The sequence below is a fragment of the Calypte anna genome, chromosome Z (genome assembly GCF_003957555.1).
Source record: "Calypte anna isolate BGI_N300 chromosome Z, bCalAnn1_v1.p, whole genome shotgun sequence".
Taxonomy (NCBI): domain Eukaryota; kingdom Metazoa; phylum Chordata; class Aves; order Apodiformes; family Trochilidae; genus Calypte; species Calypte anna.
Window position 1 is genome coordinate 20,652,461 of NC_044274.1, and position 20,515 is coordinate 20,672,975.

At 36.9% G+C, this 20,515-nt stretch overlaps 1 protein-coding gene across 2 annotated transcripts in view; it reads right to left on the reverse strand.

Annotated features, from left to right (window-relative positions):
- Positions 1-3,299: 3,299 nt before the first annotated feature.
- ELOVL7 (ELOVL fatty acid elongase 7) overlaps positions 3,300-20,515 on the reverse strand; it is a 31,256-nt gene continuing 14,040 nt past the window's right edge. The window contains exons 2-8 of one of the 2 annotated variants that reach the window (XM_030467419.1): positions 14,911-15,004; positions 12,227-12,417; positions 9,913-9,993; positions 9,446-9,502; positions 7,640-7,745; positions 4,793-4,929; positions 3,300-3,561 (exon numbers count right to left, since the gene is read on the reverse strand). In XM_030467419.1, coding sequence (XP_030323279.1) covers positions 3,358-3,561; positions 4,793-4,929; positions 7,640-7,745; positions 9,446-9,502; positions 9,913-9,993; positions 12,227-12,417; positions 14,911-14,974 — 840 coding nt within the window. In that variant the 5' untranslated portion in view covers positions 14,975-15,004 and the 3' untranslated portion in view covers positions 3,300-3,357. The remainder of the gene's footprint in view (positions 3,562-4,792; positions 4,930-7,639; positions 7,746-9,445; positions 9,503-9,912; positions 9,994-12,226; positions 12,418-14,910; positions 15,005-20,515) is intronic. The other variant, XM_030467420.1, reaches the window with a different exon arrangement.

Consider the following 20,515-nt stretch of genomic DNA (forward strand, 5'->3'; position numbering starts at 1 on the left):
TTTGGGAAAGTCTGAAGAGGAAACAATTAAGTCCCTGCCCCCCTCCCCCCCTCCAGCGCCGGCAGCACCTGGGGTGATCAGCACTGGTCGAACGGGAAAGGGCAGCTGGGAGGCTGCAGCCCCAGCCCAACGCCCATTCTCAGCTGACAGGGCAGAGGTACGTTTCGGCTTCCTAAAAGATAGATACACTCAATTTTAAAATGAACATTAATAACGTGTTGTTAATTTCTGAAGCGAACATTAATTGCGTGTTGTTGCTTGTACTTCCTCAGCCTCAAGTGGCTCGAGACTGGGGCCCAGGCTGAGGTCTGGAAATCGGTCAAACCCTCTCAATGCGGCCTGGTGAATTGCCGTTTCGCTAAAGGAATACAGCCATTACCTTACATTACAACACAACAGTAACAACAACAAATCCACCCTCGCAATTTTGAGGACTCCAATTTTTTATTAGAAGAGTAGCTAGGAATAAAACTTTCTCCCTCACAGAAGCTAAGGAATATAAAAAGCCAGCATTCACTGTAAAATTACTGATTTTGCTGACCAGTGCATTGTTCTGTCCCATATAAGTCTAATGTATTGTACACATCAGCATGCAAGAGGCACAATTTTTACACAGGGAAAATATACACTGTCCAGGGCAGGATAGTGTGATTCTCACAGGCAGCAGCACTGTGTGTAGCAGAACAAAGTTTAATAACATTTTATACTGTTAGGCTACATGCAAGTTTTTAGGATACAGCCATAAAACTCGCTGAAACAATGCATTCTTTTTGTCTGACTGTGCCATCATTTACAGAAAACTAAACCAGTTGTGCAGGAAATTATTCATCAAGAAACTAAAATGGCATTTACTGAATGCCCACTGAGTGATTAGCAACTCCAGTTCCTGCTCCTGGTTATTAATCTCAACTGACTCTGGAGACAGCTGGCCTCTGAACCTGCTGGACTTTCAGGTTTTTCCCTGCTCCTTTCTGTTCAGTATCTGTCCATGTGCTGAGCTGCTTAGTTTTGACCATGTTTACCCTCAGCTTCTTAAGCCCATGTGAGCTTGAGGAATCAGTTGCAGATCTGGGTCCCAAACCAACAAACAAGTATATGGCCTCTCGCTCTCAGCTGCAGGATGCATTTCTCCACACAATTTAAGAGGTGATGGAGGGATAATTGCAGAATCCAAGATGAGAACCAGGACTTCCCCAATCAGCAGAGGAGTCATCTGCAAGACCAGTGTAATGCCTAGTTCCTCCCAGAAGCTGAGGGTAGCATTATCCAGTTTATTCTACACGCTGCTGATACATCCTCTTCATGAAAGAGCAGCATTTCCCAGGCATGTTTAAACCCTCAGGCTCACGAAGGCCTAAATGAACGATATTGGTCCACTTGCTTCAAAACTTAACTTAATAAATTATGATAGAAAAAAAATAGGCACCATTAAAACTTAAAAAAATAAATCAGAGATTGTTTCCAGCTCTCTGAAAAAAATGGCAATAGGTCTCTGTCCTTAGAAGATGATTCCCTACTTTGTAGGCCAGGTGCATAAATACAGACAGGAGGATGGTAGGATATGAGACTTAAAGAGTCTGTGATTTTATTTCTCACCAAAAACGTGTGTAGCCCTTGATCACCACCCTGGTTGTCCTGGATTCTGTGCCAAAGCACCTCTCTTCATGCAATGACAGAGTCGAAACTCAGCACTGAGCACCTAAAATTTGAGGGCTCCAATACGCATGTCAAGCCATGCAAATCATTTCTGGGATCTCATTTCAATGTTCCATGACAGCTGACATCTACAGGAATTGAACAGTGGATAGACAAAATACAAGTTTTTTTCAAAGATCTGTTTTGTAAAGAAGACATATTTAATAAGAAATCACTTGCAACTCAAGATAAAGTTTAAATACTTTTATTATTAACAAGGCAGCATAAATATCAGTATCCCCATAAGAGCACTCAGGTAACAAAATACACTTTCTTGGAATTGTGCAACAGGAGGCAAACTTGCCATGAAGTTTTTGGGTATTTGAAAAATCCCACATACAGATCAAACACAAAGCAAATACCACATGCTTCTCTTCTGTTGGTGATTATGAAAAACCGTACTTTTAAAGGTAACATTAATTGAAAACAACTTGGAGTCCTCATTTACAGATCTACTGCATGCACAAATTCCTTAATAAACTTGGACAGTACAAATGTGACTTGCATAAAAAAAAAGCTATAGGGCCTTTGATTTCTAGACACGTTACCATCACAATCAGCCTCATCACAGGAAACAACATAGTGGTTAATTCTACATGAATTGGAGTCATGCCCTGTCACCATTGTCTGCCCCACTCCCAGCAGCTCAGAGAATGCACGCATCTTCTTGCCTATTTCTGGACAAAGTAAGTGGTACTATTAATGAAGAAACTTTCAACATTCAGTTGATAAAAATAAACAATAGTAATTGTGAAAAAATTAAGAAAATCTTTCTAGGTGTGTATTTCAATAGATAATGGAAGAAAGCACAGTGCAGTCATGCTAGGTGATATTTAGGCCTAAATCAAAAAATATTTTTTAAAATATTTGAGAACTAGGATTTTGGCTTATGAATTACAAGATTTTTTTCTCCCCTAAACAGACTAGGCTACCAATATCAAAATATATCCATTGATCCTTTGAATACTAAGTACATTACACTACTTTGGTGAACAAATCAGTAAGATGTTTTTATCATTACACTACAAAGCAGTTCAGATAACCTCAAATTAGTAGGTTTCCAACGTAGAATGATGTTCAAGTGAGTAGAACATGAAATTAATTATCTTAGTAAAAGACAGCATATCAAAAAATCTGTGATCTTCAAATGAAACGCCACACCTTGACAGATTACCATGCATTCCTTTCTTTAAAGTAATATAGCTTGTAAACACATGTAATGATGTTTATGTATTAACTATGTTAATAATAAGGTTTAGATTGTATAAACAGTACTTACTGAAGCTTAATTCTTTTAATAAAATGCAGCTGACAGGCTCAACAAATTTTAACATTTAAGGTTAAGTTATTTTTTCCCCTCAGTGTTCAAAGTACTCAGTACTTGTCATACACATTTTAACTTTCCCAGTATCTTTACTTTCATCTTCTAGATTGAGATCACCTAGCACACTTTTTTCCTTTTTTTTTTAAACCATAGATGAATGCTGATTCCCCAACCCCCTAATTCTGAATCCCAAATAACTTACGGTAAAAATACAAATTCTGTTTTGAAGAAAACATACAAAATATACACCACATGGTGTGTGCACCTAAGTATCTTGATTGTCAAGTAGTGCACATTTCCACTTTGACATATACCCCTATTTCAGAGACGAGTTTATTTCACTGATCTTTGCTGATCCCGTTTCTTGAAACCTTTGGTAGTCTTTGTCCCTTCGTGTAAGCATGGTACCAGAAATGGAGAAACAAGACTAAAAACATAGAGCCATACAGCCAAATAATAAACATGAAAATTGGATACTGGTACGGACAATCATCCATGATATAGATTTGTCCTATGTGGACTGTAATCATAATGAACTGGACCTGGAGGAAAAAAGAGAAGAAACATTTTAAATAAATGACACTACAGAATTTTTAAAAGATTCCACATAATTTGCATACAGAAAACCAGAAATCATGTTGTGGGGGAGGCATTTTAAAATGACAGAGTTACATATTTAGAGCCCTTCCCATCAATTAGTACTCCACTGATAAACACCTTAGCAGAGTGAAGAAAGAGAAGCCTGTGGACAAAGTGAATTACAAGCAGCACTGAGAAATTTGTACCAGGAGAGTGGAATCCAGCCCCGGACACTTCAGAGAAGAAAAAGTGTTTGACCTGTGATAAAGGGAAGGCTACCTTAGAAAACATTGCCAGAAAACCAAAAAGATGATCATTATAGCATTGGTGAACATGAATTCCCACCTTCCTCGCATATAACATGTGACACAAAGGTCTGCAGGTCCCAAAAAAACAGCTTAAACAGGATTTAAAAAAAACACACATTGCCACATGAACTCCAAGTTAATAATACACTGGTAGTGCAGCCGAGACAGAACCACTTTAAGTTACAATATTCAAGCTAAATTGTTCACATTACACATAGTTACGTGAGCAGCCCAACAACAACATGAACGTAACAACAGCTGTGGCTGCTTTCCTCTGCTCCTTTCTATCCTCTAGTAGCAACCTGGCTTAGTAGATGATGGATTTTGAAAATTCAGCTACTAAAAAAGCTGGGCATGAAAAAGCACCCAGAGCAATAACCTTTTGAAAGTGATCTAATGCTGATAAAATAACTTCATGTAATTACTGCAAGAGTAGTTTTTAATGCTCTGAGTTAGAGGTAAATTCTCTAAAGAATTTGCTATGAAAGAATGGACATGAAATGCTAAAGGAAATACTTCTTCCCTTTCCTCACTACTAACCACAGGTGTATTCCTTACATTAATTATTTTTTCTTGGTGTATAATTACATTCTATCAATTTTCACACAGGCAATGAGGTTTTGTAAATATATTTACCAAGTACTACATAACTCAAAATTTCAGATATCTGTGATAACTGTGAGCACTGCAGTCAGAAGATTTAAGCACAGAACAGAGGGGAGCTCACAGCTTTTCATTTTACCCTATTAAAGCATCAGTAAACATTATACCAGCTGTAAGCTAACACACATGAATATAAAAGTAGAAGTACAAATGTATTGCATTAAGTCTGCTGGCCACTGTCAGCTTTCTAAGGTGTGTTTACATCAAATAAATAATTACTCACAAGCTGGATAGTTGTCATGTATTTTTTCCACCACAAATATTTATGATAGGCTGGTCCCAAAGAACAGATTCCATAATAAGTGTACATGACAACATGCACAATACAGTTCAGCAAAGCATGAAATGTTCCTAAACCACCTGTAAAACACCAAAACATAGTAGATTTACTGTGTCAGATATTTAAAAAGCCAGCTCTGGTTCTAGTAGTTTTGAGTTGGGAAAAACATGTACCACAAAAACCTATAGACTTCGATTAACCCTCAAGGTTTTTAACCTGAACTGACACCAATTCTGAGTGATCACATTCCAGCAAAATAGTAATAAAACCTACTTAATCTAATAATGTGTAAAAATGTTTCAAGAATCTTTTCCCAGTATAGATTTTCAGATTCCCAGGGAAAGTCTCACAGTTTCAGATAGTAAGGTTTTGCAATCAAGACCTAAGGGAGGATCTCACAAATCTGTAGTCCATCTCAAACCCATACTTCCAGAGAAAAGGAAATTAATAGCCAAGTAGCCCCATTTGGGGCAAACTCTTGACTGAAACTAGTCAGATACAAACATTTCACAAAACAAAGAAAGAAATATTTCCTTTTCCATGGATCAAGTGTGGAGTTAGATGATTCTGTTTGAAGTAATGTTATTTTAATGAGCATAAAAGGTTATAATTTAACATTATTCAAGAAGTGGAATACTGCAAAGTATTTTTAAGAGAAAAATTAACATGAAAATAGTGAACATCAGGAAGAAAACAAGACTACAAAAATGAGGGGGAAAAAAGCTAATTTTCAGTTAAAAATCAGTCAAGTTAAAAATAAATCTTCGTTTGTGATTTTAGTAGCTCACACTTATCTTCCAGCTTGATAGCTCATAACTTCTTCAGCTGTAAATGCAAACTTTCTTTGAAATTTAACTATTTGTTTTTTTAAAAATAATTTGAGTGTTCTTACAGTTCAAATGCACATACTTTTTTTGGCTTGCACAGTGATTATTCAAAAGAAAAAATAAACAGCTAAAGCAGAAAAGGAAAACAAAACAAAACAAAAAAACCTCCTAACCAACAGTATAAAAATATTCTTCAAAAAGCAACACCATCCATATGGACCATTTCATAATTTCCTTTTGATAGCAGATGAGTGCAAAAAATCAGCGTCTCCATTCAAACCCATTGGTTTTTTTTTACAAACAGGTTGAAAACTTGATCAATGCCACAGTTCAAAAGGACAAACAGTGATGAAATGAAATATATATAATCATCAGAAGGCACTTAAATTCTTGGAAAAAAATTAAGTTATCGAACAGAACAATATTTGGAAAGATTAGTATAAAGATAAGCAATAAAGCTGTAGGAATAAACACATCTCTGCATAAATATGAGGAACTATTATTAGCAGAGGACAGAAGGGTTCTTTGCATACTTTCCTGAAAGTGTTTTTTAAACTATCACATGGGAAATTCAAATCTGATTAAAAAATCAGAAGCTTGTAGCTGGTATACTGATCTGATGTCCAGATAAAAAGTAGAAAGTTAATCACCTATAAATGGAAACTTTTCAAGGTTGAAGAGGAGGGACTCTTGGTTGCTGGGTTGGTTTTTGTTGTGCTTTTATTTTGGTTTTCTTGGTTGGTTGTTGGGTTGGGGTTTTTTTTGCTTATGGTATATCTGTAAACACACTGTACGCTGACTGAAGTATTCACAGTTTTATCATTAACTTAAAATACCAGTTACTCAGCAACATTTGAGAAAGACATAGTCAAAATACCAGCTTCCTAACAATGGAAACTCAACAACTACAGCAGAAGGGTATCCTTTTATACACTAGGAAAATCTGCACACTGGACATGTTCAAAAGATCCTATCTATAGACATTCTGGGCTGCTTTCCAGGTCTTTATTTTTGTCCTCACAAAATTAATACTAACAGATCAGATTTAATAACCACTAGTTCTCACCAGTTTTCTGGGAGAACAAAAGTGTCAGAGAACATGAGTTAAGAAACATGGACAAGCCAAAGTGACCTTCTTGGTAAAAACTCTTAGAAACCCCATTCCCTCCTAGATATGGCCTACTACTAAATGACTGTGCACTTCTCCACTCTGTGCTTAACAGGCAGTTCTCATGTCAAGTTGTATTGGTGTGCACCACTAATAAATAATATAGTATACACATGCAATAATACACATACACATATAGAACAAGAAAAAAAGAAAGTGAAAGTAAGCTAGAAGTGGACAAAGACTTTCAATTCAATATAATTCAAATAAGTTTTTGTAATAAGTCTGGTCCAGAAAATATTTCTATTGTTTCATGAAAGCCAAAATATTGAATATAAAAATATTCAAAATATTGAAATAGACCCCAATTACACTACCTACAGCCAGTAAAAATAACCACAACAAAGTCTGAATAATTTCTTAAACAAACAAAAAATATGAGAACACAGTCCTTCCTTCCAAATTAGTTCTTAAATTTCAGGGAACAAATAGCTCTAAATTAATTACAGCATTAACCCACCTCATATGGCTCCCCTAGCATTTCCTAATTGCAGTCACATCTCTTTTTCATGTAACAATGCTCATTGCTTATATACAACTCTCTTCTCTGCACCTTTTCCCTACCTGTGAGAAATCAGTACTACAATATTCTGTCAGATAGGAAGACAAGAGTACTTCCCACACATTTAAATAACTAGGATCATCTCAGATGTTCCAAGAAATATTGCAGATATCTAAATTTTAAAACACTGATGTTTTAAATGGAAGATTTTTAATTCTGTTCTTTCAATATTATTGTCTACCACAATTAACTTTTACTACCACAAGTTAAGCAAAATTTAGATTCTCCACTACCTGCAGCAAATTTGACTCCAAACCACCAGGTCCATGGCATGATGGAATGATGAAAGACGTGCAGGAATGTAACTTGGTTGTTTTTCTTACGCAGGACAAAAAATATCTGAAACAGATTTTTAATTAATATAATGTTACAGAAGATAATCAAGCCAAACATACTTACAGAAAACTATATGCATCAGTGCTGGTTGGCTACTACTATACATATAAAAAATCTTCACAGTTGCTCTCTTGGGAGAAGAAGGGAAACTGAAGCTCTCATTGATTATGTGGATTTTGTTTAAAAATAAATAAATAAATAAATAGCCAGTATGTAAAATCCACTTGTAGAGTCTCAAGAGCCAGGGCAAGCTGTGAAAGCAAATAGCCAGGCTTGAGCCATCAACTTTGTGTGTAACAGACAGTGTAACGTGAGCTTGCTTGGACTAAGAAGTATCAGATTTAAAAGTATCAGATTTTAATATTCCTGAAGTACCACTGCAAAGCCATTTGATAAAATTAAATTAAGAACTAGCATCAGATAGAGACAGTAGAAAGCACTGAGCTAGAGAAATGCACTTTATTACAAACACTGACATAGCTACATTTGAAAAAAAAGCAAAAATGGACAGAAAATGTAGTTATTCTTTGTCAATATTGATGGGCCACATTTTAAAGGATAGACATCGAGAAAATTTATGGGAAAGCAGAGCAAGAGAACCAGGTAAGAAGTCAGACCATGCAAAGGATAGTGTCAGATGGCAAGTAAAGAAACACAGAAGGAAAGAAGTCTGACATGCCAGGGAAAACAATTGGAAACATCTGACTTAAATACAGCTAAGAAGTTACTTTTTAGTAAAAGAAAAAAACTGCTGAGAAACAGGTACTCAATTGGGTGGATTCAAACAAAACAGATTTTTTTTTTTAACTTTTTTTCAGGCCCAAGACTAATTAAAAAGGAGCAGTCTAACAAGGGGGTAGTAAAGGCAAATAGAGGCCTAAACTTGTCAGGCTTTTCCTAGCCTTGCATTACCATTGCCTTTGGCTCAGTCAGTAAGACTGTCCAGTGTTGAATCACAAGTATTTGCAGATGAAAGTTAGATGGCTAATTCAGCTCACAGGGTATAGACTATCCTAACCGCTCCTGAGTCAGCTCCTGAATCACCACTGTTGTGCCCAACACAATTAAGGCAAATGAAATCACAGCTGACTCTAGTACTCAGAAGCTGAGTTTGAAAATAGCTAAACCACTTCTACAAGGTGTCTACGAGGAAAGGGGAAGGTGGATAGCTGCTGGTGGTGACCGAAATCTGCATTCTGCTTCAATGCATTGCTGCTCAAACTTCCTTTGAAACAGGCTAGAGAGCCAGCATAATAGCACATCTGTACTCATGAACACAAAAGAATTCAGAGCAAGTAGGTATGGCAAATCAGGCTGTATTCAAATGTGCTGATGCAACCATTCTGACTGGAAGACAAAAATCTTAAGATGACATGGAAAATAATTCAACATGATCAACACCAGTTTTTATCTGCAGTGTGGCGGCAAGAGTTGCCATAACACAACAGGTAAACAACACAACGTGCTCAGGTGTTAAACAGACAAGCTGTCAGGGCTTCCTAAATTTTTTGAGATGTGTTCCTTCATTGACAATGGGACAATAAGATAAGAAATTATAATACGGATAAAAAACTTCATAGTATTCCAGTGGCTGAAGATGGAAGGGCTAAATGAAGAGCAATTTATGCTCCTATTCCCCAAGAGCACCAGTTCTACTGTGAAAAAGAAATACCAATTTTTTTCATTATACTACAAATACTTACAGTGTCTAATAATTCAATGAACTTGGAAAAGTAGTAAAGCCAACAAGTTCGTACCATCTGCAAGAGTAAAAAACAGAAACTGTCAAATCATATGTCATAAATAAAAATAAGCTGCAGGAAAATTCAGTAATTATGTAAGAAGTAGTATTGGGAAAATTCACGTCAGGAGGTTGACAGAAATACTGAAATGTGTGCTTTATTTTTCTTTAAAACAAAATGGATTTAATCCTGAAAGAATTCTAGAGCCAAGAAGAATGAGTTTACAAATACATTCCACTTTTTTTTTTTTCCCCAGACAGTCAACCCCTTCATCCAGTTAATTCACATGCTTTACATTATGCAAGAGGGAATTTCCATTTAGTGCATTCCATTCTACAGCAGTGCATTTGATTGTTCAAGTAGCATTTCCAAAAATAAAGTCACTGTACCAGTCCAAGAACAATTCAGCATGACTTTTAACAACTTACTCTTAGAGCTGTAGGTGACCTCGAGTAGTCAACAATGTCGCACCGGAATGAATACCCTGTAGCCCAACCTGACATAAGAAACTGGAGCAAAGAATGGGAAAGGGCAAAGGTTTACTTTTGTCTTTTAAAAAATTCATTACTTTGGATTACTTTTCAAAGTCACTAATCAAGAGGAGAAAAGAGTATTTAAAACTTATTGAATCAGCAACCTTTTAAATCATCACCCTCTGCATGGACCACCCCTACAGACAAGAACTTTCTTTCTACACCCACTTCTTCAGCAGTAGTAATCAAAGAGAAGAAACAGCTGCATCTCCAAAGCAATGTTAGAAAAACAACTGTGTAAATTGGCAACCACAAAACCAAATCAAGCATTTTGAATTTTTTTCCAAATTGCTATTACCACAACAGAAATATATGGCTTAACATCATTAGAGACAAAAAAAACAGATCAATATGCTTTCTGTTTCTAAAATTTTGTTTAGTTAAAACTGCATCTTTCACTGATACAAGGAATGAGAAGAATGAAGAAGGTTTATAATCCAGAGCATAAGTGTGACCAAAGGACTGTACATAACAAATATAATATAATCTCTTCTCTTGTAATTTATTAGAGCTTAGACAAGAGCAACATTGTTAATATTACATTTGGTTCATTTGCCTGCCAGCCACTGGGACTACTTCATCTTATTTCTGTTCAACAAGTGCTTCTCATCCATTGATGATCACCCACACATGCAAAAGGTTCAGCTCTTAAAAGACCAGGGGGTTTAGTCTATGATCGCAATAGATATTTAACTTCCTAAAAGAATCAGTTGCTTAAATAAAACAAGATTTGAAACACCACCAAGACAGCACAATAAGAAAGCACCCACCCAATGGCTTGCATCCAAAGTGGGAAAGAAGACTGAAAGAATCCGCTTTGTGGTGGAAGCCAGACAATAGCAGAGATTCAATCTGTTACACTCTGTCCATGCATTCTTTCATGAAGTCGTAACACGGAAGACTTGACAGCAAATCAACTGAATAATGTGTTATTGTCAAACATTAACAGAAATTCAATGTTTTTGTTTGTTTCTGAGAGTTAAAACCAAAACCACACTTACCACCAGCTGACAAAAGGAAGTTTGGTTATTTTTCAGTCAAAGAGTAAAAAATAAATGTGTGCACCTTGCCAACCACTTACAGCTTTTTACACAACAGTAATGACATAAAATAGCTACTGCTGCACTTCCTGCAGAGTGTTATTAAAAGAAATGTCAGACAGTTCACTGTAAATTATGATGAAATTTATGCAAATTGAACTGAAAGGAAGGTATCATGCCAATTTGACACAGTAATCTGACAAGTTTTCCTTACCAGTTTCTCACACATGAAATAGCCACATAGCCCGATTTTAGACAAAAAGGGCCAGTACTAACATAGTGACATTCCACCAAGCCAATGTATAAGGTTATCATTCACACAGTGCTATTGTTAAATAGCTACCCTACAAAACAAAACTAAACAAAACCCCAGAACAAGGGACATGAGATACTTCAAGGTTTAAAAGCTAGTTCTAAATAAGAGCTTCTACTTAATTCTATCCCATTCATGGTCACAGATTTCAAAGTCATTCAAGCCATAACCCTGTACAAATCTTCAGACTTTCCAGTTTTGAAAATGTAATGTTTGTTTGGGCTTTGAAACATAGCAAAATCTCAATAATTCTATTGGGGAAAAAAAAATAAAAATGTGCATTTCATATTTTGGGAGAGGAGGGGTGTGTTTTGGTCTGAGGTTTTGTGTTTTGGGTTGTTTTTTTTTTGGAAGGGGGGTTTGGTTGCTTTTTGGTTTCTTTAAGGGTGAACATTCCTAGACTAGATATTCTTAACTTCTGTCATTTAAAAGGCAGATTTAACTGAGGATTATTCCGTAGTAAAATATACTCTATGAAGCATGTGAAGTATAGTGTTGACTATCACATAATAAGACAGAACAATTAGAACAGACTAAGAAAAACATATAACCTGCTTACCTCCTACAGCCTGGGAAAACTAAAGAAGTTATGAGGATTTTTAATTTTTTAAGTTATATATAATGGCATATAGACATTTTCATATTGTCTGTTTCTAGGTATGACTTACTCCCTTCTTTCAAGTATCAGCTTGATTTTAGAAGAGCATATTATGCTTGGAAGAGCATAGTTAAAACAAAGTGACAGGGTTTTCTAGAATTTCAGTGGTAATTATATTTTTTTAATTATTAAACATTATTAACAGGGTATTTAAGATATATGAAATATACATTTCTTAAAAATAAAAGTAGTACTTACTTCATAAGTCATATATAAAGAGAGGGCTACCACACTAAAATTATAAAATGCCATTATCTGCCTGAGTTCAAAAGGTTTTTTATTTTCCATGAGTTTGGGTCCCAAGGAAGTAACAAAATAAATGTAGGTTCCAATGATAAAGGTTGTTGGAAAAGGTGAAGACATGAGGGGCCAGCCTTCCAGTCTTGGATCTAAATGGGAAGAAAAATAGAAATCAGATCTTTCCAAATCCTGAAGTAACTCCAGAAAAGCACCTCATTCTTAGTGGTTTAGCTTTTGCTGTCATTCACCTCTAATCCACAATCTGGATAACAAGATTTAGCCAACTGTAGCATTTTATGCTTTTTACATTGGGAAATGGTTTCAAACTGAAAGAGGGCAGGTTTAGATTAGACATTAAGAGGAAATTCTTGACTGTGAGTGGTGAGACAGTGGCACAGACTTCCCAGAGAAGTTGTGGATGCCTCATCCCTGAAAGAGTTCAAGACTACGTTGGATAGAGTCTGTAACAACCTGGTCTAATGGGATCTGCCCCTGGCATGGGGGTTGGAACTAGATCTTCCCTTCCAACCCAAGTCTTTCTATATATCTATGATTCTTATAATGAAAAGAAGACACAAAAGCAACATGATATTTGGTCTAGGGCTCTCCCCTGGTAAAAGTCAGCAGTTTCACACATGAACTGGGCATGGAGGCCAGCTCAGGAAGGCAACACACAAGCAGATCATGGAGGCTGCATTTCTATGTAAGACTTCATTCTTGTGGAAAAGCATGAACTCTCTTTCACAAGTTCAAGTCATAGATGGGGAGTAGCCCCAGTTTTCAAACTCCGTGTGCTTTATAAGCAGCACTGCATTAGATGTTGTAAGTATCAGGATCTAAAAGTGAGATCACCTTTCCCATCAGTTGGTATGCACAGCTTAGTACAGAAGGCTCGTACCTATTCAGTCCAGGCAAATCACCACTTTCACAGGCCCTTCATATTTCAAGCTGACAAACAGCAAAAGTGTTGTTTTTCTCCAGTTATCCCAGAAAGAAATATGGCAGAGATCTCCTACACATGCCCCACTTCCTCCCTCTCCCCCCAGCTGAGGCTGGCAGGTGCTTCACTCCCTCTCTTTCACCATGGTTTCACTGCACCCTTCTGTGGTTCACCACCAGGTCCTAGCTCACCAAAGACTTCAACATTTCTCCATAAGTAGAAGAAACAGTATGACTTTCATGTATTTTCTTTTTATGCACATTTTCCTAAAATTTATTAACTGACTTGTGAAAGATTCTTTTCTGAATGATCCCAAACTTAACTGCTGACTGAGTAAATGGCTGCTTTAATGGTTTGCTGCTGTTCTGCAGTAATTACACCACTGCAATTTTTGTTTGGTGTATTGAGACATTCAAGCAATTTATCACCCATGAGACCATCTGATCTTGTTTACAGCCCCTAGCAGCTTCGAAACAAACTGAGGAGGAAAGCACACTATAACACTGTTGGCAGCCTGTAATGTGCCCAGTGCTGCTGCCCACAGATGAACAAGAATTGTGAGCCAAAACACCAGGCATCCATATATATGTTGCATGCTGAGAGAAACACCATCTCTGCACAACTGACTGCTTTTTCTGCACCCATTCCTTGCACTGATAGTATAAAAACCTTCCCACTGGTGTTCACAGCTTGATCCTGAGCAAAAACATGTCAAGTCACTAACAGTACACTACATGATGCCAAATATAAGCACTGCTAGGCAGGGAGATGAGGAACTCAAAATTGGAACTTAGCGAACTGCAGTAGAAATTCTCCAACATCCAGCTCCATCCCAATCCACTTCACAAATTATACTGATAGAACTCTCTTTTCACTGGCATGCTGTAGTTATACAGAGCAAGGGAAATGGCTCCCAGCTATAATAGAAGAGATAAACTAGAAATTCTGTTAATTGAATTGTAACTGCTTCTCAGTTCTTTCTGTAAAATCCCTGTCACTATGTGCTGACAGTACCCGAGGAACATTTGGATAAGACACTACAACAGATAGCTTTTAAACCCAAAATTTAAGTAATCGCTGTATTTATTTTTTTTTTTCCCCTTGGTAAGCAAGAACCACCACAGTACAAGAACATTAAAGCAAAATTGTTTAATATCCTCATACCACCTGCAACAAAATGGTAACATTACTTTTCAAAACAGAACTGTCATAGGGTTAATTACTCTGAGTACTAATTTCAAGATATTATCACGATGTTATTTCTTTTACTTTGCAAAAGAAAAATACAGTAGCACCATCTGCCTAACTCAGCTGAGTGACAAAATACTTTCATTCAATACTGAGAAAAATTTGAAAAGAATTAGAAGTTTACATTCAGCAGCACTGGAAAAAACATAAACTATATATATATATATATTCCCACAAGAGAGAAAGCCTTACAGGAGAATCACTCTCTGAACTTTATTCAGTCTGAGTCTGTAATGATAAATTAGCTTAGTTTTGTGGATTTTTTTCTTTTTTAAAATGCAGAAACTAGTCTGTTTATTATAGTTAAAGATGTCAATAGGTAACATTGCCAGTGTCAAAAACATTTACAGGAAGACAAAGATACTTCAAGCTGATAAACAGTAAACCTAGAATAGCTGCACATCAGTATTCCAAATTATTGACAGCTAATAAATTTTAGATTTAAGTGACTCACCGGCATCTTTAATCCATTCATCATACAGTAGTACAGCCTTTGATGTCAGATTGCTGAAGGCCATTTTCACTTGGGTAAGATTTTATGATGCTGTCTGCAGGAAAACAAAATGAAACAGAAATATATATTTTTGTAATTAATAAAACAAATGTCACCAAAGTGTTTTGGAAAAGATTTTAATGAAATAGAAAGGGAAAAATAGGGAGAGGGCTAACTGAGTGCCACATGAGACACAGAGATCAGGATGCATTAGCTGATCACACACACTATGCCTGATGCTAATTTATAGCTGAGCTGTTATGCACAACAACATGATTTTGTAATCTCTACATACCAAACCAGATGCTTCCATGCCATAAAGTATTATCTCGAGACTATTCTGTGGCTAACCATTACAGTTAAAGCAAAAACATACACAAAGAGTAGCTGCTTAAATTAATTTTTATTGTCATCTTCACTTAAAGCCCAAGTCACTGATATAAAGAAATTTAGCTTTGCAACTTTTACTACTGAAAACATTCATTTCCTAATTAAGAAGTATTTCTAAGGTAGGTGGGAAGGAGGAAAGGTGCCAATATGTCTGCATTCTCCTTTTAAATACAGTAATTAGCTATGTTATAATTAGTATGCAAATCAGACTGATGAATCAACTGTTTCAACACTGAGATCATGAAGTGTCAATGTACCACCAGTAATACCATTAACTCACAAAAAATATCCAGCACATCCAGTTTGCACACAGCACCACCCATATATGTAAAACTTTTCAAAGAAGCATGCTTACATTTTTGCTTAAAAATCAGCTCTTCCCTTGCCTCATTCCCCATAGAAAATGCTTTATAAAAAAGTCCTAATGAATTTGATGGGTGCCTCTTCTGTTCCTACTTAGTGTCTCACTGAGATACTGAGTGACACACCATATTGATTTCTCTCCACACCCCTGTGCAATCTTTACACTCTTCACCTTTATTAGTCTAGGCAGTAACACACATTGATAACTAGTTCCCTTCCTCTGGCTGCCCTTCTGCATCTCCTTCAGGCTAAGCAAGCTGCAGCTTTGGAGATCCAGTTCTACAACAATGATGATAATGCATCTTTCTCGTCAGATCTTCCCACTATCATCTTCTCATTTGTGCTCACTTTAACACCTCTGCAAAATAACTTCACCCTTATCTCCACTTTTTAAAGTGTACCTCCTGTACACATTTCACAGGTGTTTTTGGGCACCGCAAAGTATACTACACCCACCCTTCCTCATGAGGTACAAAAGACAAGTCTGCCTCCATTCAAGTTCATTTTACGTCCCTCTTCTCAACATTCTGCTACTCACTCATTTTCTTGCTTGCACTTCTGTCCATGTGTCTGTACATATGAAATTATCATCAATTTCTTCTTCAGAAGATACTCTCTACAGAGTACCTTGTTTTCCAAAACTGCCATCCTTCAGCAGCAGCATTCACCAATGCAATCTCACTACCTTTACAATGACTATTTTGCATGATCTGTGTTCATATTATAATGTTTATATGTATATATAGGTCCTGGCAAAATCTGAAGAAGCAGGGGACATCCTCTTCCGTTTCAAATGGAAACCTGAGTTGCCCCCTTCCTTTTGGCACTATCAATCACACCAGAGAAAATTATTTTAAGGTAAAAGACAGATCAAATACCCCTGCCATCTAACTATGGATGATACCAAACATATGTAGACGCAGCCCTGTCTTTAACTCCAAGTACCTCAAATTGTACAACTGTATCAACCAGGCAGCTCAGCTATATGCAGCTGGTACTGGGGGGAGATATTGAAAATCTGTATTTTATAAACAACTATTTTATTACAATACTTAAGACTGATTACATTTAGGAAACCTTAAAATCCTACATTTTTCCCATTTCAGTCTCAGGAGAACAGTTTATCAAGAGGCAATGCATGGTAAACTATGGTACCTTGTTTACTGGTTATACCAAGATTCTACCAAAGCCTACAGACATCTTGTGCACAGTATGGTACAATATTCCAATAAAATATATATTCACTAAATACAAATAATCACATTATATTTAATCAGTACTTCAGTAGGAAAATCAGCTGATTCACTGACTGTGTATGTCCCTGCTCTCATCCTAATAAATTGTTACTGCATCTCAGACTAGCTAGCTCAACATCCCAACCATAATCTATGGTAAATGAGCATCATATATGCTCTTGAAAATCTAGAAAACTCCGGTATGGATGCTGGCTCAAAATTAATTGCCATTAATTACATGTTTGGGAATGCTGATTGACTGTTCCTCCCTCTTATGGTGTAAAGCTGTCATCCTGAAAACTCTGTGCTCACGAATACATAGTTCTTTACATTTATCCATTTGTGGACTAGCCAACACTGCATTCATTTTGTTTTAGGATTCCAACAAATGCACTGTGTTTAAACTGTAACTCTTACTACTGCTAGCCATTGCGACCAAAAGCCCTCTCTTTGTCTGGAATCAGACTGTCTCCAATAGAACACTTCTGCTCATAGCAGAGTCAGTGGATGAAAACAGCAAATCCTTTGTTTCCCAACTCCTGCCATACAGATAGGGAGGCATTTGTTCCACCTCTTCTGATGCCAGCGCTGGCAGCTTTTCTCACATTACAACTTCTCATAAGAGCTTAGGCAGCAGAGGCTCTTAGCCTTCAAGGCTCATCTTCTATTCATAACAAAGCAAGCAAGATTAAACTCCTCAGAAGATCCTAAACTTATTCTGAGAGGTTTTGCAGTTTCATAACGATCCTTGAAAGAAAGCTGTACCAGCCAGAAGGCAGCCACAGCCATCCCACACAAATATGCTGATTGAGAAAATATTCTGAATCTGAAGGTAAACTAAGTAAAACAAGCTAAAACTAAGTAGTCTAAGAGCAGTTATTTTCTTAATGTAAGTAGCTACCTAGTTTGCTTTGGAAGTCCATGTCTGTGAACAACTGTTTGCATTAACGTTAGGTTTTCAGGACTTTTTCTTTGTTAAATACCTACAAGTAGGGCTAATGGCAGCATGAAAGGCATATTTTCTTATCCTGTTATGGTAGCTTCACACACAAATTCGTAAGTACTGGAATGTAATATAATCAACATTTGCTTGTATTTTTTTTAACCGAAGAGTGAAAAAAACCCACATACCCACACACAAGATAAACAACTAGCTCATGCTACAGCAAAAAATACACCATTTGTAAAAGAATGCTTTTTTACAATACAACTGTGTTGTTAAGAAATAATCTGATAATAACCATAACACAATCTTTTATAATGTTTGGCAGTTTTGAAGTCTACGGAACTTATCCTCTGAATGTGAGACTGGCAATACCTGGCCTGAAAGCACAGTATGTTACCGGTTGGAAGAGACCTCCAAGATCAGCCAGTCCAACCTTTGACCAACACCATAATCTAACTACTAAGCCATGTTCTTAAGGACCAGGTCCAAACACCATTTGAATGCCTCCAGGAATGGTGACTCTACCACTGTCCTGGGCCATTCCAATGCCTGATAACCCTCTCAGTGAAAAGATATTTCCTAAGATCCAGCCTAAACCTCCCCTGGTGTAGCTTATGTCCAATTCCTCTGGTCCTATCACAGGTCACTAAGGAGCAGAGGCTGTTTCCCTCCTCGCAACAACCTCCCTTGAGATAGTTGTAGAGAGTGATGTCTCCTCTCAGCCTCCTCTTCTCCAGACTAAACCACTCAGCCACTGCTCACAGGACTTGTGCTCCAGGCCCTTATTGAGCTTTGTTGCCCTTCTCTGGACATGCTTCAGCACTTCTGTGTCCCTCTTACAGTGAGGTGCCCAGAACTGAACACAGGACTCAAGATGCGGCCTCATCAGAGCTGAGTACAGACGGATTATCACCTCCCTACTCCTGTTAACTCATATACCTCCCTATTCCACTGTTGACTCATATTAAATCGACAATATGAGTCAATTGAGTTGACAAAGAGTCGGTGGACGAGGTGGCCATTTGTTTAATATGAAGCTCTATTTCTTCATGCTGTGAACTCATCTGCACATTAAGCATTTGTACAGCCACATAAATATATGTTTAGTCTACATACCTTCTAATGTACTTACAGAATCAGTACATTGCTACTTTTGCTCCCAATGTTCCACTTTTCACTTACAAAAATACAACTAAAATGCACCCACAGTAAAAAATTTTCTTATTAAAATGAAGTGTCTAGATTGTCGTAAACTTTTAAAATTAAAATTAGGAAAGTCATGTTACCAAACATATGTTCAAAATTAGGTTATTTGAAATGACATATATTAGGCAATTTCCATAAATATAAAAACAGCAGTCATAGAAGCTCAGTCTGCCCAGCTTGAAAAGTTCTAAAGAACATATAAGTAGTTCCCTGAAGCACATCACATTCAGAAAACAATCACTGAAATCACCTCAAAACCATGTATTGCACTCAACTATCATAAAGAATGAAGCACTATTTTTCTTTTTTTTCTTTCTTTCTTCTTTTTTCTTTTTTTTTTCTTTTTTTTATGTTATTTAAAATGGCTAGGGAAGTAACACCATGCACCTACTTTCAAGCCAGTTGTACGAATATAACTTCTGAAGACATGTTCGAAGAAATGTATCTTCACCATTATAAAAACGGGGTGTAAATGAGGTAAATGATGGGGGGGGGAAAAGGGCTGTGTTAAAAGAGCAAAATAATTTGCTGGCTTCTGGTCTCCTGTGACTCAGCAACAACTGAAAGAACCCACTAACTGGCTGCAGCTGAGTTGAACAATCATGGCAGAATCAATTTCAAGTTGGACCATTACCTTTACTGGAAAGGAAAAGGGTAGGTGATAACCAGCCAAAAAATGACACAAATACCACAGCAAACCATATAAGAATGCTTCACAATGACAAGCAGTAGGTAATAAGTAGCTGGAAGTGCTCAAGTTAGGTTAGCACACAAAACTATTACTAATAATGGGAATTACTATTACTAGTAATGGGAATTACTGGTATGCTTCAAACATTCCTTATTTTTAAATGAGAACAAGAAGTTTCTCACATTCCTTTGCTTAACCCACATGAAAGATATTTGCCATTCCTGATGCTCATTTATTCCCCCTACGTAGTTTTTAAATATTAAAACAAACATCAAGATTTGCTTTTAAACAGTAATTTTACAGCAAGTGTTTCATGTTGATGGCTACTGAACAAAACAAGCAAACAAAAAAATTTGGCCAAAATGAAACAATCAAATAGAAACAGTCACTCCAGAAAGCAAATTCTAAACCTCAGAGGAACTCAAAACACCAGAAGTTAGGAATTTGCATTAGAGAGCAAAGCTCATTTTTAGAAAGTCAGACAAGCTACTTTCACAGCGACCTCTTAGTGGTCATTAAGACCTCTTAGTATTGTCTTAGTAAAAGACAATATGACAATATAGTACAAACTTCAACAGGATGATTTCCACCCTAGGCATATTCCAGAACCAAAGGTTATAGACCACCAGTCCCTGGCCTGGCAAGCAGGTATCAGCAGGTGGATGCTTCACCCAGCAGAGCCCGCAGAAAAATAGGTAAAGTGTGGTGAAAGACCCAGACAGACCTGATTTCAAA